Source organism: Oncorhynchus keta, chromosome 8 (genome assembly GCF_023373465.1).
Source record: "Oncorhynchus keta strain PuntledgeMale-10-30-2019 chromosome 8, Oket_V2, whole genome shotgun sequence".
NCBI classification, from domain to species: Eukaryota; Metazoa; Chordata; class Actinopteri; order Salmoniformes; family Salmonidae; genus Oncorhynchus; species Oncorhynchus keta.
The window spans coordinates 13,521,183-13,546,284 of NC_068428.1; the positions used below are offsets into that span (position 1 = coordinate 13,521,183).

At 50.4% G+C, this 25,102-nt stretch overlaps 1 protein-coding gene across 5 annotated transcripts in view; it reads left to right on the forward strand.

Moving 5' to 3' along the window:
• Nucleotides 1-25,102, forward strand: part of rev3l (REV3 like, DNA directed polymerase zeta catalytic subunit) — a 61,482-nt gene that overhangs the window by 34,071 nt on the left and 2,309 nt on the right. For 4 of the 5 annotated variants that reach the window (XM_035774666.2, XM_035774668.2, XM_035774667.2 and 1 more), the window contains 30 exons: nt 2,684-2,873; nt 3,220-3,294; nt 4,228-4,391; nt 5,811-5,943; nt 6,134-6,228; nt 7,387-7,491; nt 9,360-9,444; nt 11,254-11,399; nt 11,719-11,847; nt 12,054-12,288; nt 12,551-12,693; nt 12,829-16,687; nt 16,889-17,772; nt 18,149-18,237; nt 18,530-18,655; nt 18,749-18,941; nt 19,102-19,213; nt 19,500-19,615; nt 19,809-19,927; nt 20,148-20,266; nt 20,449-20,590; nt 20,980-21,224; nt 21,321-21,429; nt 21,573-21,779; nt 21,904-22,013; nt 22,114-22,228; nt 22,374-22,511; nt 22,723-22,913; nt 23,560-23,806; nt 24,769-24,984. In XM_035774666.2, the coding sequence (XP_035630559.1) occupies nt 2,684-2,873; nt 3,220-3,294; nt 4,228-4,391; nt 5,811-5,943; nt 6,134-6,228; nt 7,387-7,491; nt 9,360-9,444; nt 11,254-11,399; nt 11,719-11,847; nt 12,054-12,288; nt 12,551-12,693; nt 12,829-16,687; nt 16,889-17,772; nt 18,149-18,237; nt 18,530-18,655; nt 18,749-18,941; nt 19,102-19,213; nt 19,500-19,615; nt 19,809-19,927; nt 20,148-20,266; nt 20,449-20,590; nt 20,980-21,224; nt 21,321-21,429; nt 21,573-21,779; nt 21,904-22,013; nt 22,114-22,228; nt 22,374-22,511; nt 22,723-22,913; nt 23,560-23,806; nt 24,769-24,984 (8,837 nt within the window). Of the gene's footprint in view, nt 1-2,683; nt 2,874-3,219; nt 3,295-4,227; nt 4,392-5,810; nt 5,944-6,133; nt 6,229-7,386; nt 7,536-9,359; nt 9,445-11,253; nt 11,400-11,718; nt 11,848-12,053; nt 12,289-12,550; nt 12,694-12,828; nt 16,688-16,888; nt 17,773-18,148; nt 18,238-18,529; nt 18,656-18,748; nt 18,942-19,101; nt 19,214-19,499; nt 19,616-19,808; nt 19,928-20,147; nt 20,267-20,448; nt 20,591-20,979; nt 21,225-21,320; nt 21,430-21,572; nt 21,780-21,903; nt 22,014-22,113; nt 22,229-22,373; nt 22,512-22,722; nt 22,914-23,559; nt 23,807-24,768; nt 24,985-25,102 lie in introns of those variants that run through there. The other variant, XM_052523486.1, reaches the window with a different exon arrangement.

Here is a 25,102-nt window from a genome sequence, read left to right on the forward strand (position 1 = left end):
GAAGTAGTTAACTGGGTGGGAATTCCTATTTATACTTGTGAGCAAACATTCCAGAACTGCGGGTGGCAGTAATTCACAAACTTGGGCTTTATTGCTGTTCAAACAATGCACTCTTCCTGGTGGCAGTGTGAACTCTTTCAGTTTGTTTCCCAACTCGTAGAAGAAGAATAAAATGGACTACTTCAAAATTGAGACGTTCTCAATTGTGCTGACCATGCTCTGGCAGATGCCGTAATGGGACGGCTACAATGTTGCGTCCTCTATCTAACTCTATGATAGGGCCGTGTCTGCAGTAGCCCCACAGTCCCTTCTCTTGGTCTGGTCCTCCCTCCCATTAACAAATCAGGGAGCCCCGCTCCTGTCGGGGGGTGGTCAGGAGCTGACGGGTGGCTGGGGACTACTCTCTACTCAGACAGGAAGAGAGAGAGAGATAGAGAGAGAGAACAGCCCTAGAGCCTAGACCTCAGTCAGACACAACTCCCTCTTTCATTTCCTCTCTCTCCCTTACTCGCTCTCTCCTTAGTCTCTCTTACTCTCTTTCTTACTCACTCAGTTTCTCTAAGAGACCGAGAGAGAATCTCAGTCTCTCTCTCTCTCTCTCTCTCTCTCTCTCTCTCTCTCTCTCTCTCTCTCTCTCTCTCTCTCTCTCTCTCTCTCTCTCTCTCTCTCTCTCTCTCTCTCTCTCTCTCTTTAGAGAGACTCACTTTCTATCTCAATCTTTCTCAGACTCTCTCTTTCTAAAAGAGAGACTATCTGCCTCTCTTTTTATCTCTCCCTCTCACTTTGTCTCTCTCTCGCTCTCTCCTTTCCTCTATCTTTCTTATTTCCTCTCGCTCCTTACCGGCCAGCTGGGTGGAAAGAATCACTTGTTTATATTTCCCCGCTGTCTGTCAGGGGCTTGTGCTGCTTGCCGGCTTCCGTTACCTAGCAACTGCAGTAGCAGCTTCACCAATGGCGTTGGCTGTGTGTGTCTGTGTGTTACGACCGTGTTCACTAGCAAGGCACACACACACACACACACACACACACACACACACTCACACACACGCGTTCCCAACTGTACCTAGCCTACCTCCCAGCTCCTTTTGTCTGCCCTCTCCGCCCCCGACAGTCTACCTGTCTGTCTGTCTACTGTCTGTCTACCTGTCTGTCTACCCTAAGAGAAGACATACTCTGCCTAGTGCACTTTTCCTGCCTTGACTGTCTGTTTCTGTGGTGGTGAAAGGATTGGATGTCAGATTAGGCCGTTCTATGTAGACGTGAAGGCTTATCCGTCGGTCTGGTCTGCTCGCCTGGTTGATGCCCGTGTGTTGAAACTGAAAGCAATTCACACGCTGCGTTGTTTGCCACTGTCGTCTGTAAGGGGTTTCCCTGGAGGGCCGCCTCGCGATGACATAAACCCTGTCTGTTTCTCTGTATATTTTGACCACTTCCTGAGTCACCCTCTACATGGTTGCAGAGAAATGCAGGATGTCGTTTTTGCGCAGGCTGTTTTCCCTGCAGATGTACTCCATGCCACGGGTTCAGGTTGAACAATTGGGCCCAGGGAAAAAATAGAACTCCATGACCCACAACAACCCCTCCCCCGCCCCTCCTCAATTCCCCTACAAAACGTGATATTAAGGGGCCGTGTGGCGTTCTCTGTGCGGGTGCGTGAGCAGATGGGGCTGACGTGTGGGAGAGGAGAGGCTCTGTAGGTGCTGGGGCGGTGAAGCTCTGTACTGCCTCCTCCTGCTGCCAGTCCTTCCGTCTCGTCTGGTCTGCATGGTCTCTAGTCCCCGTTCCACAGCCATATGGTCCCTATTCAGAGTAGGATGGTATATCGCATTACGTATCTGACATTAGGCCTGGACTAGCCCAAACCTGAACAGGACTATCAGTCAGCCAGCGAGGTCGAGATGGCTTGGCTTCCTTGTTTTTAGTTCTGTCACACACAGAATATTTTTTTAATTTTTTACACACACTACACAAGTTCATGATGACCTCATTCCATATCAGTCCCACCACCCCCCGCGTCAGCGTCAGTCTCCCTCCCCTCATGGAGACAGTCCCCCGTTGGTTAGTAATGACGGGCTTGACATTGTGGTGGCGTGCACTCGTGATTCAAGGCTCCTTTTACAGACCTTTTTGTTGTATTTCATCAGTCTGTCTGAGCAGGGCTGGATGGCGGCATCTCCACCCGCGGTTGGAAACTGTGTACGAGCTATTTTACTGGACCCCCCCTCCTCTCTTTCTCCCCTCAGTAGAGAGGCCAATCGGTCTCCATTGTGTGCATGTCTAGTATTAATAGTATCTTAGTAAAATCAGTCATGTCACTGGCAGACTGCGTCACCGGTTTTAAATATGTTGTTTAAAGTCGGCACGCTTTTGCTTTTTGGTAAATGAACTATGAGTCTGACTACTACTTGAATCTTTAGTTTTATATCGCTGTATAATGCCGAGTGGCTTTGTGTTTTTGACTCTGTGCCAGTTTCATAGTTGTTCCTATGGGTTGAGGTAACCAACTTTTTGACACACAGTCTCTCTGAAGGACAAGGCGGACCAACGCGAATGGACATCCTATCGCTTCTGACCACAGAACGTTGTTCACTTCCCGACGATTCTACACGCCGAATGAAAGACTAGCCTACCACGATCTCAACCAGAATTGACTCTCTCTTCTCTTGCTCTCTCTCTCTCTCAGGTCAGAAGACCTGTCTCCACCTCCATGGCATCTTCCCCTACCTCTATGTGCCGTACGATGGCTATGGGCAGCAGGCGGAGAGCTACCTGCGTCAGGTAGCCTTCAGCATCGACAGGGCCCTCAACGTGTCCATGGGAAACCCCTCCTCCAACACACAGCACGTCTTCAAGGTGGCACTGGTCTCCGGCATGTAAGTCTCCGCTCTCTCTCTTTTAGCTCGACCAGTAGGGTCACTAAGTACACGGCGGAGGCTCTTTCTCAATTTGGTTTTCCTCCCATCTCCCACCTGTTTCCTCGCCTCCTTCATCAAACCTCATTTGAGGAGATGACCCAAGGTTCCTCCCCTAGGGCATTCTCCTCCTATGGGTTTTGAGTAGGAGGCGAGGAGAGAAGACACGAGGAATCAAGAAAAGACACATTGAGAACGGGGCAGAGTCTGAAGGCTCACATGTTCATGGTAGAAGGTGAATGGTAGGTGAAGTCTGTATTGTGTTGTTTTGCCAAGAGGTTCTTCTGATTGTGTCTCCTCCCCACAGGCCTTTTTATGGATACCATGCCATGGAGAGGAAGTTTATGAAGATCTATCTGTACAATCCTCAGATGGTCAAAAGGTGAGTGTGTTCTACTTTTTTTGCCTCCGCTTGCATTTTGGAGCTGTAATAGCCTATATGTTAACATTCGCAGTGTGTTCCTGTTGTTAGAGAGGGCTATGCTCTCTGTCTGTAGGCTAGCCTGTGTGGACATGACTATGATGCTCATTCTGTTGATATCGATCGGCCCGCTTATGTAGTACAGAGCTCTAGCGGTGTGTGTGTGTGTGTTTTAGACAGTGTGTGTGCGTTGAGACGGAGAGACAGAGCGACTGTGCGAGAGACAAAGCAAGTACGTGTCTGTTTTGTGTAAGAGAGTGTGTGTGTATGTGTGTGTGTGTGTGTGTGTGTGTGTGTGTGTGTGTGTGTGTGTGTGTGTGTGTGTGTGTGTGTGTGTGTGTGTGTGTGCGCACCGGCTGTTATTTAGCTGCTGAAGCTATCAGTCACTGTGAGTGGAGCCGTGCTACTGCACTGATTCCGAGAGACGGGACAGAGGAGAGAGAGCGAGCGAGTGATGCTGAGGGAGGAGAGCTAGCGAGAGACACTGAGGGAGGAGAGAGAGTCTAACTGGCACACTGTCTGCTCCCAGCCTGACTGACTGTTATGAGCCCCTGTCTTGTTCCAGATCAATCACTGAATCAATCAACTCTCTCCGCTCTGACCTTTTAAAGGGGAACTGTCACTGTGGCCTACATTATTATTATTATGGATATTGGACCGGCCAAAAGACTGGCGGGAAGTTTCAAGTTTGAAAAGTAAAATTGCGTGTCGTCATAGTTTCTTTCCAGCGACTAGGCCTCGGTGAATGCGTTTTTGAATGAAAGCATATCAACTCTGGAATGAAAGCCTCTCCGACTCAATCATTTTGGAACACACAGCCTTTTCTGGACGCGAAGAACATGCCTAGCGTACAACAACGTATCATCTAATGTAAAACTGTGTGTGTGGTTCCAGGGTGTCTGAGCTGTTGCAAGGAGGCGCTGTGATGAACAAGCACTACCAGCCCCACGAGGCCCACATCCCCTACCTGCTGCAGCTGTTCATCGACTACAACCTGTACGGCATGAACCTGATCAACCTGGGAGCCGTCAAGTTCCGCCGGAGCCAGCCGCGCAGAGGTAAGGGACGGGATGGAACGGAGTAGGCTGCTTTAAGAACCTTGTCACAAACCTGTGATCTGGCTGAGTGGTGTTGCGGGACACCTCTCCTCTTTTTCTGTTGCCTGTTAGGTGTGGCTGAGGGGTGCGCAGTATGCCCAGTCATAACGGTCCAGAGCTATGACTGGGGGTGTAAGAAAGGAGGAGCTGCCATGCTTTTGTCGTGATGTATTTGTGTTCTCTACGATGGCCTTGAGATGCTTCGGGCAGCCGCTGTAGTTCTCGTTCTATCTCACACACACACACACACACACACACACACAAACCTTATCCTCCTAATGCATCCTGGTCAGTGTGTAATTTTCTAAAGAGTGGCTAGCGGATAACACCCTTGCTTTACAAAGACCTGACAGGCTCTCCGTTAAAGAAAGAAACATGAAAAAAGGTGGACTTCTTCAAAGATGACACCTCACCAACACACGGAAAAGCCCTTTAGAGAGGAGGAAAAGAGTGTGGGAGAAGACTGGAAGCAATGGGGTCTGTGGCAGACCAGAGGAATAACTAGCATTCTGGAACACTGCAAGCCTGTTGAGCATACCTAACAAAAAGTGATGGTACACAGAAGATCCAGAATAGAACAACCCCCCAACACCTGTGACTTTCACTAGGCCCCTCGCAGTAGCAGGGCGAGAGTGGTAGAACAGGGGGACGTTTCACAGTGGGCCTGGAGGAGCAGGAAAGTTTCCCTCAGATCTGAGGGTTGAACTTGGCCTTGGCTTCACACTGCGCCCGATGGTTGGGAATAAAGCGGTAGATTGGCTACTTTCTGTTTGATCTTGACTAAGGCTTACGAAGCGCTAATCCCGGGCCGCGCTGAGCCGAGATGGGACAGGTATCTCCGCTCTGCAGTTGTCTTCATGCCTGAGCGAGTCTCCTGGGCCAGGGGAGGCAGAACCCAGCGTGACACCACCATGCATGGAAGGGTTAATGAATAGGCCAGGAACCCCCCCACCCCCGCTTCAGATGAACAGGTTCTTAACAATGTTCACGCAACACTCTCCCCAGACAAAGAGAGGGCAACTTCCTGGATTTTGACGCAATCAATGGAAAATGGGTTGCAAAGAACCAAAAAGTACAAAGGGGCTGAAACTCTGTGATAATGTTCACCTGTTTATATTCTCCATTGTACAACACCTAGTTGAAAGGGAGTTTGTAATCCGGGATCGAGTGAAGACGATGACAAAGGACCTGGGATTCTAGAAAGCTGTGTAGATCCAAATGAATTGGAAATACTGAGCTGGTATGCTTTTCTTTTTGCATTTTGCTCTATGTTGAAGACACAGTGTCTGGTTTACCCCCCCCCCCCCCAAACAATCAATTGGCTTCCATCACATGATTCACATGTTTTTGTGTGTCTGTGTGCACGTGTCTCTTGAACAGAGGGATTTCCCCCAGATCGCCAGGGCTGCAGCAGGCCAGGCACCAGCCCCTTGAAGAGCCCCTGTACCTCCAGACTGAGCGACAGTACACTGGGAGGCATGTTTGTCCGCTGGGAGGAGGATGCCATAGCCTGGTGAGCCACGCCAGCACAGACCGGCTCCATTGACATGCTGTGGGCCAATGCAGCGTTGTGTTTTTAGGTCTTGTCTTGTACATTTCTGTCCGTGTAGGATTTAGTGTGTAATGTGCATCCATGTTGTGTGCTCACCTCTTGCTCTCTCGCTCGCCCAATCTGCATGATCTCCTCTCTCTCTCTAATGCAGTTCCCTGGTCCTGGAGGATGTGGAGAAACAGAGCACATGTGAGCTGGAAGTGGATGCTGTGGCTGTAGACATCCTCAACCGTCTGGAAATAGAAAGTAAGGATGGCGAGAAACTGGGAAACAACATATTTTTAGTCATATATAAAAACCGCCAGTCAGACAGTCCGACAGACGCACGAGGAGAGACTGAGGGAACGGGCCGGTTAATGACTCCACTGCTCTGACTGTGCAACACAGTCGAGGAGCGAAGGCTTTTCCTCGTCAAACCTTGGTTGCGTCTCAAATGGCAACCTATTCCCTATGTAGTGCACTACTTTTGACCAGAGCCCTATATAGGGTTCCATTTGGGACCCCTACCTATGTAACCCAGATGAGCGATGGAGGCCTTCTCCAGATCAAACAGTCTGTCTCGCACCCCACTGCCAGGCTCCTGCTCTCCAGCACATCCGAGCGTTAGATCAGTGGCCACCCGGGCCAAAACAAACACTGTCCACTCACCCCGTCTCTCTGTCTTTCTCCGACCTTCTGTTAGGGGGAGCGAGGGAGAGAGAAACAGGGGGGTGTAGTATGGAAGACTGGAAGAGCAGATTGAACTGTGAACATGAATCAAAAATAGAGCATTCTATTAAAAATATGCATCTGCCATTGGAATGTGTTCCCAGACCTCATAGTATCTCAATCCAGTATGAACTATTTCTACAGTCTTTCTGCCATTCGTGATAAATGTTAGGAACAGAATGACACAGCAGAAACAAAGTGCTTGGTTGTGTTTTAGATTAGCTGTGCTCAGAATACGGAGTGTGGGAAACACATACACACACACACACACACACACACACCATTATCTGGCAGAAAAGGGGTCACGCCAGGGCAGTCCACATATGTGCCTTCAGCAAGTAGATTTTCCATCTGCCCAAAAAACAGACATACAAACTCGCTGTTGAGAAGGAAATGGTTTGAGGAATGATTCTGATTTCGAGCTCTTGTCCAGTTTTGAGTGGTTAGTGGTGATCTGAGCTCTTTAACTTTGTTTCCGTCAATGTACTCTTTGAAACAAAGGCCCTCATTCAACCAACTGTAGATGGGAAATGCAGAGGCCCTCATTCAACCAACTGATCTAAGCCGACACTGTGTGTGTGTGTGTGTGTGTGTGTGTGTGTGTGTGTGTGTGTGTGTGTGTGTGTGTGTGTGTGTGTGTGTGTGTGTGTGTGTGTGTGTGTGTGTGTGTGTGTGTGTGTGTGTGTGTGTGTGCAGATCAGATTGGCAGCAACCCTGGCCTGCAGGCCATCTGGGATGACGAGAAGCAGAGGCGACGAGAGAAGAACCAGTCATCTCAGATGGAGACCCCACAGTCACAAGGTGAGTGAACCAGTCATCTCAGATGGAGACCCCACAGTCACAAGGTGAGTGAACCAGTCATCTCAGATGGAGACCCCACAGTCACAGGGTGAGTGAACCAGTCATCTCAGAGACCCCACAGTTAAACTTCCAGCAGGTCTACCTACCTACATGCGTATCGGCCCGAATGTAAAAGTGACTGACAAAATAATGGAAACACAAACCTAATAGGGAGTTGGGCCAGAACGGCTTCAATGCACCGTGGCATAGATTCTACAAGTGTCTGATGGAGGGATGCGACACAATTCTTAACGTGAGAAATTCCAGCGTTTGCCGTTTTGTTGGTGGTGGTGGAATAAAACGCCGCTTCGGGCGCCACTCCAGAATCTCTCATAAGTGTTACATTGGGCTGAGATCTGGTGACTGAGACGGCCGTGACATATGATATACATCGTTTTCATGCTCGTCGGACCATTCAGTGGCCAGGATAGAAGTGCTTCTCCATAGGTTGAAGGCGATCACTCAAAATGCCTGTGTATTTATTGGTTTTTTGCCTTTCTCTCTAAGGGGTTGAGTCGACCTAACCCAGGGGTCTTCAACAGGTAGATCGCAGCCCGCTTGTGAGTAGCTAGCCAATCAATTCTGAACGTACGTGCATTTTTCCATCACAAACTGTCATAAACAGCTGATGTCGACTCAAAAGCCACATTGACATTTTCCCACCCCTGGTTAGCAACTATTAGCTTAAAAAGACAAGTGTAACGCAATATCTGCTAACTAATTTACAGCGATATTGTCCGTCCTGTCTGTCTGTCTGGACCGTGCTTTTGTCCATCACGCCGTATGTAGCCAGTTAGCGTTGCTAATGACCACGTCTTTTGGGTTGAGTAAACAGAGGCTTTCCACCAAAACATTCTTAATTAAATGTGAACTGCAAAGTAGACTTGCCTAGCATGACTGTTTGTTTCATTTGGGTGGCCGTTGTTCTGCGAACTCTGCCGTGACATGTAACAGCACAAAGGTCATTCGACCGACACATTCTTCTCTTGCTAGATGGGCAATTGAAGGGGAATTCCAGTTTTTCCAGGCTTACGTTTATTTCTTCTGATGTGATTTAAGCATTTACTCAGAACATACATTTTTGTTGTTTCTCTATGAATATTTGTTATATTGAGTAGGAAACATATATATTTTTCTTTTACAGAGAAATCCAAAAATAATTTTAAGGGGCCTGTCATGCCGAATAATGTGTACTAACCATTATTGTACCAGGTATATTGACAGAAAACACATCTCTTGTACACCAAAGACCCAGGGAAGGGTTACAAGTTAAAGAAGAGAACAAAAATGAGTCGCTCGGGTTATGTTTTTTAAAGTAGCTCTCATGCTAGAAAAGGTTGGCGACCCCTGACCTAAACCATGCCAGGAAAATGCACCCCCACACCATAACGGAGCCGCCAGAACCGGAGCCGCCAGAACATCTACTCAACTGTTTTTATTATTTTTGCTGTTACCTGTAAGTCAATGCCAGTGGAGGCTGCTGTGGGGAGGACGGCTCATAATAATGGCTGGAATGGAGCGAATGGAATGGCATCCAACGCGTGGCAACCATCTGTTTTGATGTATCTGATACCATTCCAACCTATTCCCCTCCAGCCATTACCACGAGCCCGTCCTACCCAATAAAGGTGCCATCAATCTCCAGTGGTCTATGTCCCATATTATGTGCCATCTGCTTGTTGGTACATGCATGGACCAGGTAATAAATCATCTAGGCTCGTCTCTGTCACGATTCATGCGTATCTAAGTCTGACTGCTGTCCCGTGTGCATCACACATACATCAAAGTGTAATAATTGAACCTCTGCCTGCCGTTTGGTGCTCCTCCAGATCGTGGGTTTGTCGCCTCGACGGAGAGCGAGAGGGCCTTCATGCAGAGATTCAAGGAGATGCTGAAGGAAAATGAGTTTGATGTGTAAGTAACAACCCCCCCCTCAAGCTTGCTGTCTTTAAGAGGGGAAATGGCTCACCACAAGAGTTTCCCATGGTCCTTAGGGTAACTTGACTGTTAGTCATCGTCGGACAAACAGTTGCTCAACATTGCGTAAGTGGATAGCTGTGCTCTGTTTGGTTTGGGAAGTTGAGGGGGCGGCAGGGGTGGTCTTTGAGAGTAAACATCTGCTGCTTTCAAGACAAGATGTCTACCGCCAGAGAACACATAAGTTGCGTTTTAGAGAGAATCTACATCTGGTCTGTCTTTCATTCTTTATGTTAAAGCGGCTACTTATTTCCCCCATGCCTTTTTGGTTAGTGTATTACTGTCTTTGTCTATATGAGATGGTGACTGCATGCCTCTTCCTGGTTCATCTCAACACTGTCAGTGGCTGGGCCAGAGAGGATGGGGAGGAGGGAGGGGTTTAGTCCAGGGTTGATGGGGTCATTGCTGTCTAATATCCCAGGGCTCTCCCTGTTCCCCCTCCTTGCCGAGCAGAAAGAATTTCCTGTTATAAATAAAAGTACAGTTGGCCCGGTGTGTGCTGTTACATCAGGTCCAGATGGCTCCTGCTCACAAAGCTAAGTTGATACCAATAGGAGGAAAGCGGGAGGAAAGTGAAACGGCTCTATCAAAGGCCAGGCCAGTATGGGAGCAGTTTGGGCTCTGGCACGGGGACCCGTTTCCTCTCACGTGATGGAGCTGTGGCTTGGCAGCACTGTGGCACACACATATTCCCAGATCACAACTCTCACTGGTTGGCTGGCGTGCTCTCGCATGTATACACATTGTCTTTGATTTGAGTCTCTCTTTCTCTCTCTGTCTGTCTCTGTCTGCCTATTGCACATCTAAAGGTGTCCACTACTCTCTTATGTGCTTTTTTTAAAGCTATTATTTAGTTGCTCTCTCGCTTTCTTTCTCTCTTTCTCTCTCTTTCTCGCTCTTTCTCTCTCTTTCTCTCTCTCTCTTTCTCTCTCTGATTGTTACCGCAGGCAGGCAGGCTGTACTGTAGTAAGTACAGACGAGCAGAGTTTGCAGAGGGGAGGAGGCAGAGTCGGGAGCTGAAATGTTTTAATCGCTGCAGGAATCTCCTGGCACCTGCTGGGCTCCCTCGTTTAGCCACCAAAGTCATTAGCAACGAGACTAATTAACACCAGATCGAGACAGTCGTGAGCACAGAGGCCCGTCTCTGGAGCCCCTCTGCACTCCTTCATCCGCCCCGCAATAAGAAATGAGACGTACAGAATAGAATATTGAATATATATATTTTTTGTGGGGGGGACTAGTACCTGCATTGCTTGTCCTACCTTTTTCCACCTTGCTTATTTTTCAATATTTGGTTGAGTTGATAAGTAGTGAGTTGCTAAGCAATGCAGGGGTGCAGCACGGGACAAAGCGGATGGCAGAGCCTGATAGGGAGAGGCATCTGGAGGAGAGCCCAAAGTACTGCTGGCCATCTGCCAGCTTTCCATTCATACCTCCTGCACACACACACACTCCCTCTTCTCTTTCTCTCTATCCCACACTCTTCTCTCACTCCTTCTCTCTCTCTCACTCACTCTCACTCACTCACTCACTCACTCACTCACTCACTCACTCACTCACTCACTCACTCACTCACTCACTCACTGCAGCCACATCTCCTGATTAAGACAATAAGGATTGCTAATAAAACATGACTGCTGCAGCGCTTAGTCTCAGGGACCTCGTCTATGACTCAAGTAATAACCTTAGCAACAGTCTCCCTTTAAACGGTCTTATCACTCTTTTTCTTCTTTAAAAAAAAAATAGGACTCAGTCTGGGTCTGTGGATGACGCGGCAGAGGAGCAGGATCCATCCCCAGCTGAACTGTCTCTACACCCTGATGTCCTGACCCCAGAGCTGCTGCAGTGTACACCAGCCAACCTGGTGGAGGCGCATAGAGGCTCCCAGACAGGTGAGCAAGGCGTCTCCCTCTGCCCACTGGCCCTCTGCTAGACTGTCTGAATGCCAGAGAAGGTGGATCGACATTCGTCCAAATGATATCCTATCACTCCTACTGTGACTGAATTTCAAGTGTGACACAGTGTTGGTCTACATTAGCCTAATCTGCTCGCTCAGTCTGCCAAGTCTCCCGTAGGACCAGTGGAAATGTTAGGGAAGCAAGGCGACTGGCACACACGGAGACAGAAGGGAGTATGGCCGGGCCTCATGCTGAACCACTCACTGTGTTTGTCAGTAATGATAACCTTCTCTTCCTCTCTCCCGCCACTCAGACACTAAAAGGAGCCGTGGTAAAGACCAGGAGGAGGCCATTGTGGATGAGGAGGCCATTCTGAGTCTGTTGGAGAGCAGTCAGACCTTTCTCCCACTCTCCCAGAAATCCAACCACTCACCCATACTAGGTAGGCAAACATACTGCACTGTGTTCATCGGATATATGGAGAACAGCTTATCTTACTGCTCTTATGTCCTTTGCATTAAATCAACGTATTGTTTATATAGCCAATGTCAGTTTTTAAACTCTGGGACCTAGTTATAACTCCAGGCCATAAGCAGAGCATCGAAGCCTGGAGATGAGTCATCTCCAAGGTATTTCTGTGTGTTGCAGACAGCAGCCAGGATCATGCCATGGTGGACCTGCTGGCAGGCCTGGAGGATGATGGGTATCGGGCGGTCCCTATGAGGCAGAACTCCCAGCATTCCCTCCCCGGGGGAGGGAGCGCTCACTACAACAGTGACGAGGAGGAGGAGGGGCCAGAGCTAGAGAGGGAGGAGGCAGAACTCAGTCTTCTGATGTCACAGAGATGGGACAGCGACCTTCCAGAACAGTCTTCGAGACGGAGGTGACCGATTTCTTATTTTCTTTCTTTACCTCGTACTTCTTTGCCTTGCTCAATATTAACTTATTAATTACGAGTTCAATATTAACTCAATAAAAACACCTAATTACGTAATTCTCTTATTTCTTGTGTTGTCACTGAATTCACAATGGTAAAACAGTAAACAATTTTGTCAGTCAGATGAAGGTCACTTGCGGTGAGCCGTGGCTAAACAGTTTAAGCGATACCTCATTGTTAAATCAATGTGTCTTATCTCCCTCCGTAGACCTGGTGTGAAGGAGGCAGAAGAGAGCTTCAGTGACGAGCCCCAGGACTCGTCAGATGAGGAGATGGAATGGAGTGGGAACAACTCTCTTTTTGCCAACCTCTCCATTCCTCAGCTGGACGGTGCTGCGGATGAGAACAGTGGTGAGTTATAAGAGCGTAATATAGAGGATAAAGTGCAGCCAACACATCGACGACACATCTCATTGACTCCTGCCTTACATTCCTGTCACTGTATCGAGATGTTATGTTTCCTCTCCTGTTATGTTTCCTCTTTAGATTCATCGGTAACGGACAAAGGCTCCAGGACCCACTCGTCCCTCACCGTCGCCGATAAGATCCTGGGGAAGAGGAACCCCTTTCCTGGGGAGACAGTCCACCTGGAGCCCCCGTCTTCAGCCAAGATCCTCCTAGACCGCAAACACCCGGAGCACCGGCAAGCCCTCTCACAGGACACAGAGGACACAGCTGATAAGCACTTCCTCTCCCTCAGCCAACACAGTCATGAGTGTTCCACAGGGTTCAAGGTGAATAAAGAGATACCTTACATCCAGCCGGTCAAACACCCCATTCCCTGCAACATCGCCAACCAGGCCGAGGTCTCTCAGATCTGTGTGGACAAAATGGACGTCGTTCGGCCTCTGTACACCTACGAGAAGAAGACGATGGCTCTGGATGAGTCGGATCTGGACGTCTTTCCGTTCGGCAATGGGAAAATCACTCAGAGCAGGAAGAAGTACAGCAGCATCAAGAATGTGGAGAAGAATCGTCTGTCCATCCTGCAGAACCACAGGAGCTTCTCCCTGTGTTACTCTGAGTTGAGGAACTGCCCCAGCAAGACAGAGCTAGAGCTGGGTCAGAAAGAATGTAAAAGCCCCATACCGAGGAACAGTATAAACCCAGCCCCCTGCCCCATAGAAGAGGACGAGCTCATTGTCTCGAGGGAGGGTGAGATGGGCAGAGGCAGCGAGGAGGGGGACATGGGCGAGCTGAAGATCCGGTACGAGGACTATCAGGAGAACAAGACTGAGAGGACCATAGTAGCCCAGCAGGAAGCACACTACAAGTTCTTCCCCAGTGTCATTCTCTCCAACTGCCTTACCAGGCCCGCCAAGAAGGTGGTGGGCAACAAGTTGACTGACGGCTGCGCCAAACTAGAGCAGGCAGAGCCACGCAGGTCCAGGCTAAAGCTGGGCAAGAGGAGGTCGGCTGCAGCAGCCCAGAAAGCTAAAGCGAACGCTGGGGAAAGCCTAGGCTCTGACAGCCAAGTGGGCATGGCCTTAACGTCCATCATGCCTGCCTGTCCTAAGAGCACGGACACAGTGGCAAAGTCAGTCATAGAGGAGACTAGACCCACAGCACCACTCCCAGAATTGCCTGCTCCTGCCCATTCCCCTGCCCTGGCCCCTTCCCCTCTACCAGCCCCTGTCGTCTCCCCTACACCGGCCCCAGTCCCTGCCTGTCCCACTGAGGCGTCTGTGGAGGGCAGGTTGGCCCCACTGCCTGAGCTCCCTGCTAAAGTGACCGGCACCAAAGCCTCAGGTCTGCCTGGCAGCAAGTACACCCTGAGGGCCAAGCGCAAGATGAGCTACGACAGCAGCGAGGACGGGGAACACTCGGGCACCTCTCGCGTGAAACACCCTCTGGCCCTCCGAGACAACTACGTCCGCTTCAAAGACAACTATATCCTCAGCACGCAGGAACTCAAGTACCAGAAACGACGGAAGATGTCCAGAAAGGAGCCAAGGGAGCCACCCATCATCATCAAGTACATCATCATCAACAGGTTCAAGGGTCAGAAGAACATGTTGGTGAAGATGGCCAAGGTGAGTGCTGAGGAGCAGCGGGTGGTGCTCACACCAGACAAACTGGAGACGTACACTAAAATGGCCCCTCTCAAGTCCTTCTGGCCTAAGGTTCTAGAGTCTTGTGCGGTCAAGTTTCCTCTCAGTGAGCCCAAGGCTAATAAGAAACAGCCCAAACGAAAGGTTAATAAGGTCAACACCACCACCACTAAGAAAACGGCCAGTGGCCCACCCAAACCTCGAGTCCGAGTCAGGCAGGGGGGCGAGAGGCCTAGAAGGACTAAAGGCCTCAGGAAAGCCTCGACTCGGCCCTCTCTGCCGTGCCCGCGGCCATGTTACTGTGAACTGGCCAATGACCACGCCACTGAGTACTCTGATGTGATGGTGGAGTTGGGTTATCTGTCTGAGAGATCCCCTAGCCCCACTGATTCAACCCCACCCCGGTGTTGGTCCCCTAGTGACCCCCTTATGGAAGCCATGTCCTCTGATGGGTTGATGAACCCATTAAATGATCCCTGTCTCAGTTCTGTGTGTCAGGAAACCCCCACAGAGTCCTTAGGCCGAGGTGTGCGGAACCGAAGCCGGACTGCTAAACCTAGCAGCCCAAGAAGACGGACTAAGTCTGCTAATAAGCTTTCGGCGGAAGTCAAAAAGGAGAGTGCCACGAGAAGGAAAAGTACTACTGGGACTCCACGGAGGAGAAAGAAAGATCTAGAAACTGTTGATGGGACGAGTGTGGGTGGTGACTCTACTAACACCACCACAAGAACTCGAAGGCCTCGTAGGAAGAAGCAGGCTGAACAGCCCCCTGTAAAAAGCAGAGACTGTGACAGTTCCCAGCTCCTCTTCCCAGAGGATGTGTCGCCTCCTACTGAATCCTCTTCAAAGACCGTACCACCCTTTCAGCAGTCAGCTAACAAAACCAGCCAGATCATTGACGGCTCCCATGGGGTCACTGGCTCTAAATCCCTATCCCAGTTCATTGAACCAAAGTCCGAGGACTATGAGACCTCCATAATGGAGGTGAACCAAAGCTTTGCTCTCAAACTCTTCCAAACGCATCCAGGCCAGCTGCCGAGTTGTGCTGTGAAGGCAGAAACTACAGTTGATGAGTGCACACCCCCTCAGGTGAAATCCCCCATGGTGGGAAAGAGTAAGGGCGCCCCCAAATCAGGGTCCCCTCACTCAGGCCTTAGGAACGGGGAGGCCCTACCTGAGGATACCTCTGGCCTGGCTGTTCTGAAGAAGCTCCTGCAGAAGAGGCAGCAGAGAGGTGGTCAGTGCCTCCCAACCCAGACAGTGGGCACAGAGATCTCCTCCTCCACTACAACACAGCCCCCTGGCCCCACACCAGACCCTGCTGCAGCCAAGCCACCAAGAGCCAGGAAAACTCCGTCAGCCACCCCACGGAAACCCCGGGTCTCAAGAACTACAACTCCCAAGGAGAAGAAGCCCAGAAGCAGGAAGGGTAAGGCGAACTCTCAGCCTGAGTTACCTGTGAAGCAGGAGCCACCAATGTCAGACGACAGCCCAGTGTTCCTGTCAGACCCAGGCCTGGACAGCTGCTACTCCATAGAGGACAGCCTCTCCCCAGAGCTCCCACACAACTACAACTTCGACATCAACGCTATCGGCATTGGCAGCCAGACGGAGTTCTCCAGCCTGTACATGGGCAGCCAGTTTGTTCTGACCGACAAGAATCTGCCTCAGAAGTTCCTGAGTGACATCACCCAGGAGGCCATCCCTGCGCTGGCGCTGAGCATTGAGAAGAGGCCTGATAGGCTGTCTGGGTCTGGGGAGGTGCTCCAACGAAGCTTGTCTGGACCTCTGAGTCCTGACCTCTTTGACAAGCCAGAAAACGGTGAATCTGTCTCCAACCATTTATCTTCTCTGGATTCCGAGAGGTTACTGAGGAGCAGAGAGTGGGGAACGTCCCTGGGCAAACTCCACGGCCTCAGCCACTTCCAGGGCTTTCACTGTGAAAGGAAAGAGCTGCTGTTCTCTGCCTTCGACCCCGTCTTACCGCTGCCTCTGAGCTCTGCGTCTTTCGCAGACAATGAAGGATCACCGACCGGAGACTTACCGGAGGGGAATGATGCTTTGACGTCGACCACGGCCAGTAGTTCTCCGCGCTCGGTTAACTCCGTATCCCAGGTGAAGACCAGCAGCCAGCTCCTCAGGGGGACAGGAGGGGGAGCCCACATCCTCAAGCCCCTCATGTCCCCTCCCAACCGGGAAGAGATCCTCACCACCCTCCTGGACCTGGAGATGTCTGAGGCCATCTTTCAGGAGCCCTTCTGCAGCAACCCCTCAGACGCTCCAGGGAAACCCAGGTAGGACCACAAAGTGCTCATCGCGGGATTATTTGATTTGATTTACTTTTTAAAAGCACTTTCTGACAACTACCGATGTGAAAAATACTTAACGCATTTGTATTAATTCAAGGGTTAAACGCTACACACAATATATGTCTGTGACTAAGGCTGTGGTGAAGCATGATGTTGTACATCATTCAATCATTTTATCTTCTCCAGGGAGGTTGGTGGACGTAAGTTGACGGTGGAGACCAGGTTGGCCAAGGAGCTGGCTGAGTTCAACGGGGACCTATCCCTAGAGGGGCTACACTTCTGGAAGACGGCCTTCTCCGCCATGACCCGGCCCGGCTCCTCTCACACCCTGGGAGCAGAAGCCACCAGAGACCAGGCCCAGCTCAGCCCCTCTTCAGCCGGGGACCAGAAGGTCATCCTGCTGCCCTGTAGGAGCGCCCCCAGGCGGGAACGCGTCCAGCTATGGCTGGAGGCCAGGAAACAGTACGAGCATCTGCAGAGGGGCAGGAGAGACATGGGAGCACTGGAGAGGGGAAGGTTAGAACAGATAAGAGAAGAGCAGCAAACTGACAGGACTGAACAGCCCACTCTGCTCCATTGTCCAGCATTGAAGGAAGAGGAGGGGTTTGAGAAGCCCTCCGATATCAGGACTCAGAGGGATAATCTCTCTCTACATATATCACCTGTTGGGGGGGTGGAAACTCAGGACAGCCCCAGAGGAGTGAAGCCTGTATCAGACATTAACACCAGAGACTCTGAGGAGGAGTGTTATGGTAAATCCATCTCTCCAGACTCGCCAGACCTGCCGCCCTGGCAGCAGCCCACGCAGCCCAGCCCCTCAGGACTAGATGGAGTAGAGGGGGAGAGGAGAGGGTCAGATCTAGGGTCACCCTTGTCCCCCAGGCTCTGCACCTCCCCAGAGAGGAGCGAGGAGAAGCACTTCCTCAGTCCCTCTCCCTTGCCTTCCACGAAGAGCCGAGGGGACAGGGAGAGGACCAGCCCCAACCTTCAGCTCCACAGCACCCCAGTCCTCAGGAGACGCAGGTGCAGGGGCGAGTCTGAACCCATGTGCAGCACCCCTTTGACTGAAGGTAAGCCCCATCGTTCTCCGTCCGCAGGCTGTCGGCACCTATCCCTCTTCATCCTGCCTCGGCCGCTAACACTAACTCCGACCGTGGGAAATGGCATTAGCGATGGCATCCGCTATCCTTCCCGCCGTAAGCTTTTCTTTACTCCAACTTTCTTTCTTAACCTCGGTGTGAAATTTTTATGGCTGCTATTAATGACTGCATAATTGACTAATCAAGCGTACCAGAATTGTTAATCTGTCACAGTCATTTATTGAATTAGCTTTAATAGGAGGAAGCCGCCTGCATGCAGTTGTTTTGTCCTCTGGAATGTCATTATGCGTCGAACCACCCCGCCAGCACCCTGAATTCATTTTGGGGGGTTTCTGTTCAATCCCAGACGCAGAGTCCCCATCTCAGAGACTGCAGCACAGGAGAGGGGAACACACAGACACCCTGAGGAGAGTGACACTGACCACACAGATGAAGGTCAGGACAAAACACAGAGAATTTAAGCTCCTGTTCATTTTAGGCCATTCACTCCAAAAAGCCTCTTAAAAAAAATAAATAAATGTATATGTTGGCCTCTATACCTTAATGAGCTATGTATGGTTTCAGAATATTGATGAAGAGCATCAGACAAGTAAATAACCCAAGACACTTTACAGATTTAGCTTTGATCATTTGAATCCGTCGCGTTTACTTTGTCTGCCCGGATACACCGTCCCCCCCCCCCTTTAACGTGATGTCATTGTGCATTCCCCTCTACCTCGGTCCCCAGAACCAGTTTGCTGCTTTGAACGTTGCAAAGAAAGACAACTCTCAGATCGAGGGCCCCAGCATCAGCAACTCGTACGGCTTCAAAGTCAGCATGCAGAACCTCCAGGACGCTAAAGCCCTGCACGAGGTGACACACACACACACACACACACACACACACACACACACACACAGTAGTGGTACAGAAGGAATGTGACATGCTTTTCCTTTTCGTCTGTAGGTGCAGCACCTGACGTTGATGAGCATGGAGCTTCACGCTCGAACCCGGCGGGACCTGGAGCCCGACCCCGAGTTTGACCCCATATGTGCCTTATTCTACTGCTTCAGCTCTGACGCACCCCTACTGGACTCAGACAAGACGCAGCTGACTGGGGCCATCGTGGTGGACAAGGACTGCCAGGACAGTGGCCAAGGTGATGGGGTCACTCCCTCAGTCCCTCCCGCCATGCTGTGGATGGATGGACCACACTTGTCTGACCTGGCTTCAAATATTACCATTGTGTACACGGTCATTGTGCTTGGATCTGAAAGAACAGTGTTTTGTGTGTGTGTGTGTGTGTGTGTGTGTCCCAGGTGTCAGAGGAACAGCACCCCTGCTGGTCAGATCTGGGGTCTCAGGACTGCAGGTCACCTACGCTGTGGATGAGAAGCGGCTGTTCCAGGAAGTTGTCACGATCATGAGGAGGTACTGTATTGGCTCCCGTGGTTTTGACCTTGATCCTTACATGGCGAAAAAGGGAGAACTGTTGGACATCTGTTGGACATCTGATCGGTTGTTAAATATTTCGCTGGGTGTTCATGTTCCCAAGACTGACAGCGCATGTGCAAATTCACTGTTTTTGATTTAAATGTATGTTATACATATTCATGCCTTGTTTCCGTTTCTATGAAATCGTATCTTTTCTGATTTGTTTAGGCCACTGTTAAACATGTGTACTGTGGCTGTTAACATCTCTGTTCTGTCGTGGCAGGTTTGACCCAGACATGCTGGTAGGCTATGAAGTCCAGATGCGTTCCTGGGGCTACATCCTCCAGCGGGCAGCGGCACTCAACTTTGACCTTTGCCAGCAGCTCTCCAGGGTGCCAGGTAGGGTGGCACTCACCCTTGACCTCTCTGCTGCCACAACACTGTATTGAAATAGTATTGGCTCTCATACAGAAGCGTCAAGCAGGTTTCTCCCTGACATTCTACAGCCAGCCGTTCCCGGTCAAAGGAGAATGTGGCTAGATGTCGTCTGGCTGCTCCTCCGTCGGGTGTAGTGACGTCTGTCTGTCCTCAGGTGACGCCAAGGAGAACTGTTTCGCTGCGGAGAGGGATGAGTACGGAGCGGACACCATGACGGAGATACACATCATCGGCCGCATCGTCATCAACCTGTGGAGGATCATGAAGACCGAGGTATCTGTTGCCGCCGTAGATATCATCAATCGCTTAGAATCGACGCTGCCAGCCTTTCCACTGTATTAATTAGCTTGGTTCCCTTTTTTCAAAAAAGGAAAAAAAAAATCCAAATCAACAGTGTGTAGCTGCAGATCATTTGGTTATGAATCTTCTCATGTTGGTTTCTGGGGTCATTTGTAGGAGTTTATTTCCTATTTATTTTTTATTTTTTAAACAGGTAACGTTGAACAACTACAGTTTTGAGAATGTGGCCTTCCACGTCCTACACCAGCGCTTCCCCCTGTACAGCCCCCGCACCCTGTCGGACTGGTTCGACCACAACACGGACCTGCACAGGTGGGCACCGCACCCACCTACCTTCTCTTTTTCACCGTGCTTACATTATAACCATCATCACTCTGTTTGGTGATCAACTCGTCTATTGGTTTTGCATAGCGATTCAAGTTGAAACTGAATCAAGACCATGAAACGGGGTTGTTTCCTTCTTACAGTATGACTCTGTGTTGTCTGCCTGCCAGGTGGAAGATGGTGGACTATTATGTGAGCCGGTTGGGCGGCACCATGCAACTTCTCCAGCAGCACGACATCATCGGCAGGACCAGCGAGCTGGCCAGGGTGTTCGGGATCCAGTTCTACCACGTGCTCACCAGGGGATCCCAGGTCAGGAACCCAGTGGATCTCAGAAATGTTGGGCTATTGGCTGTGGTGTGGATTGGCACGCTGTGTTGATGTAATGTTTTGCTCTGCAGGCGCTGCATTCTTCTGGTGCTTCGCTCACTGTCTCGTTTTGTGTCTTTATGTGGTTTAACAACTGCCTTTCAACTATAAGAGGAGTTAAGAAAGCACATCGGGACAGTTTGAAGGTGTTTAGGAATTGGTGATGGTCAGAACAAGTACTACATACCACAAATAAAAGGCAAGATGATCAAGGGGAAACGAGGACACGTTTTGTCGAGACTGCGCTAAACCGCATGGAGTACAAGTTGTCAGTGATCAGTCTGAGAAAGTCTACTCTGCACTCTCTCCTCATCTCTCTCCTCTCCCTGCAGTACCGTGTGGAGTCCATGATGCTGCGCGTGGCCAAGCCCATGAACTATATCCCCGTGACGCCCAGCATTCAGCAGAGAGCCCAGCAGAGGGCGCCACAGTGCATCCCGCTGGTCATGGAGCCCGAGTCACGCTTCTACAGCAATTCTATGGTGGTGCTGGACTTCCAGTCGCTCTACCCCTCCATCGTCATCGCCTACAACTACTGCTACTCTACCTGCCTGGGCCACGTGGAGAGCATGGGAACGTAAGACACATACTTACATGCATACATTCACCTTCTATTTTGGTAGAGTGAGATGTCAGTCAAGGTACAGAGACCGATCACTGTGTCATGTTTCAGGCCCGATGAGTTTAAGTTTGGCTGCACCTCCCTGCGGGTCCCCCCTGAGCTCCTCTACCAGCTCCGCAATGACATCACCATCTCTCCCAACGGCATCGCTTTTGTCAAGGTACAACTCTTCTGATAGGTTCACCTTTTCCTTATGAAAGGAAGGTGGGTTTTGCTGAAATAAATGAAACCGTTATGGAACTATTGAGTTGAACTCTGTCTCTGTCTTGTCTGTCTGTGCCAATGTCTCTGTTCCCTGCTCAGCCCACGGTGAGGAAGGGGGTCCTGCCCAGTATGTTGGATGAGATCCTGAACACGCGGTTCATGGTGAAGCGCTCCATGAAGACTTACAAGCAGGACAAGGCCTTGATGAGGCTCCTGGACGCCAGGCAGCTGGGACTCAAGCTCATCGCCAACGTCACCTTCGGCTACACCGCCGCTCACTACTCCGGACGTATGCCCAGCGTAGAGGTGAGGGGTCACGCTAACATCTGGCACATTTACCCAAAACTCCATGATATATCTTTCTCTCCCCCCGTCAGTAACCTTATCTCAGCCTTTTTCTCATACGTATCTCCATCTATTGTCTCTACAGGTTGGAGATAGTATTGTCCACAAGGCCAGGGAAACCCTGGAGAGGGCCATCAAGCTGGTCAACGACACCAAGAAGTGGGGAGCCCACGTTGTCTATGGTGACACAGACAGGTAGGGACAAGCCTAGAGAGTGGGAAGCGTGAGGTATTGGGCCCTCGGGTTTTTGGAGGCTTCCTCTTTTTTTCTTAACCTCTGCTTGTGTCTCTTCCAGCATGTTTGTCCTGCTAAAGGGAGCGACTAAAGAGCAGGCCTTCAAGATCGGCAACGAGATCGCCGAGGCGGTGACTGCTACCAACCCTAAACCTGTCAAGCTGAAGTTTGAGAAGGTACAGTCCTGCTCAGTACAGTGTGAGGTTGCTAGACTGGCTGTCTGTATTGAAGCTCACAGAATGTATGTTTGAGTGTGTGTGTGTGATTTAATAGTTTTTAATTCTTCTCTCTGTGTGTGTGTGTGTGTGTGTGTGATCCCAGGTGTACCTCCCGTGCGTGCTCCAGACGAAAAAGCGCTACGTGGGCTACATGTACGAGAGCCTGGACCAGAAGGACCCCGTGTTTGACGCCAAGGGGATCGAAACTGTGCGTCGAGACGGATGCACTGCTGTTTCCAAGGTAACCAGGCAAAATTTGACAGATTTCTCTGCCTTCTCCGTCTACAGCCTTCACAATCCTGCCAGATTTCTACTAGCAGCCCGTGCTCAGATGAATGCAAAGCGCACACATGGGAATCAGTTCTATACTATCACAGTCAGCCTGGTCAACGTGTAGGAATAGACTGGTGTCTGATATGCGCAAAACCCCCCCCGTCCGTCCGTCTCCCTAGATTTTGGAGCGTTCCATCAAGCTGCTGTTTGAGACGCGGGACATCAGCCTGGTGAAGCAGTTTGTGCAGCGTCAGTGTGTGAAGGTGCTGGAGGCCAAGGCCAGCATGCAGGACCTGACTTTCGCTAAGGAGTACAGGGGCAGCGGCTCCTACCGGCCGGGGGCCTGCGTCCCTGCTCTGGAGCTCACCAGGTAACACGCCGCCTGAGGGGAGTGTAGTCCTACTGTGTGTTTATGACACGACGGGGTTGAATTGACAGTGGCATCTTTGAGAAATCTTGAGTGTGGATATGGCAATATGGCAGTGCCTAAATGTCATTGCATGTCTAACTAGTGTGTTTCTGTGGAGTGGCTTGTTGAAGTGTGTGTGTGTGTGTGTGTGTGAGACCTTCCTCTCCTCTCGTCTGGCTGTGTGCCCTTTGTGAAGCCACTTACTGATTCCCCACAATGTCCATTGTCTGCCTGCACTACAACGGGCCTAGCTCAGTGTACTGTACCTGAGACAGTTGCCTAGCAACCCAGCCCATAATGGGTGGCAAAACCTGATTTCAGAGACATGGTTAAAGGGGAAAAATATTCTGTGTGATTCAGGAAATGTATTACAATTTATTATAGTCAGTAGTACTACTGCAGTTCAAAAACAAGGAGCAAATGCATCATATTTTATTCAGATATTTGTACTTTGGTTTAAAAAAAAAACAATTGTGATAAATTAATCAAATTAAATCTGAGTACTGTATGTATGTGTGGTCCTATACCACTGCACATATTTGGGGTGCTAGATTATAATGAAACAGCCATTCCAATGCTGTGTCCTGCCCACCCCCCCTCCCCCCAGGCGTATGATGGCTTATGACCGGCGCCTGGAGCCACGGGTGGGCGAGCGGGTGCCCTACGTGATCGTGTACGGGACGCCCGGCGTGCCTCTCATTCAGCTGGTGCGGCGGCCCCTGGAGGTGCTGCAGGACCCGGGCCTGCGCCTCAACGCCACCTACTACATCACCAAGCAGATCCTGCCCCCGCTGAGGCGCATCTTCCAGCTCATCGGTGTGGATGTGCTCAGCTGGTACCAGGAGCTCCCCAGGGTGAGGCTATGAAAGAGAGGTGGGGGGGTGTCGGACTCTTAAAATGTGTCTCCCTCTGGTCTCACAGCTCTTCTAGTTAGTTACTGGGATTCATCAAACCGATGATAGATCCATGCAGGAGAGAGTAGACGTTTGACACACACACACACACCGACCACTGAAGCAGCGGTGGTGTTTTAAAAGCTTTGTCCGGACTGTCGTGCAGACAGAGAACAAAAGAAAAAAAGGGCTACACGTCGGGAATCAAATGAGACAAATATCCAATCTCGTACCCAAGTCATTGTTAGGCATGTCCTTTTTGAAATGCCAATGATTCCATCTAGTGGCGAGTTGTGTAAAGGACATGCAGATTTCATACTGTTGTCTCGTTAGCCTGCTTCAGACTGAAGGGCACGGAGGCTCTTTTCAGACCCATGTTTCTCAACTTCAGTCCTGCTGTGCCTCGTTTTTGTTGTAGCTCCAGACAAACTCGCCTGATTCCACTTGTCACCAAGACCTGGGTGAGTTGAATCAGGTGCGTTTCTCCTAAAAGGTGTATAGTTGGAAGTACTGCAGGACGGCTTTGAGCAACACCATGTCCCCTTGCCCTTCGGTCTGAAGCAGGCTAACGACAAACGTGTGCGGGTGGGGGTACTGGAGGACTGGAGTTGGCAAAACACTGTTTGAGCACGTGTCAAAACACACTCCGTGGAGGGCCGAGTGTCTGCGGGTTTTCACTCCTCCCTGGTAATTGATTACTAATTAGTGACCTTAATTAGTCAAAGAACTCCCCTCATCTTGTTGTGTAGGTCTTAATTGAAAGGGAAAAACGCAAACCTGCAGACACTAAGCCCTCCATGAAATGAGTTTGACACCAGTTTGAGGCAAAAATAGTCTGACCTGTCAAATAGTGAATTAGTCTTTTTTTAAAATACCTTATTTATCACCACAAATCTATCCTAGTCCATGTCCTCTGTCTTCAGGTCCAGAAGGCGTCATGCTCCATGGTGGCCAGAGGGGAGGAAGTGGGGAGGAAGGGGACTATCTCCCAATACTTCACCACGCTGCACTGTCCTGTGTGTGACGAGCTCACCCAGTTAGGGGTGTGTGCCAGCTGCCGTGCCGAGCCCCAACGCGTGGCCGTCACTCTCTACCAGGACATGCGCCTTTGGGAGAGCCAGCAGGACCAGCTGCTAAAGGTGAAAGGTCGGGGGAGGGGGGGGGGACACCATTGGCAACTTACACTATATATACAAAAGTATGTGGACATCCCTGCTGACAGGTTTATAAAATCGAGCATACAATCTCCTTAGACAA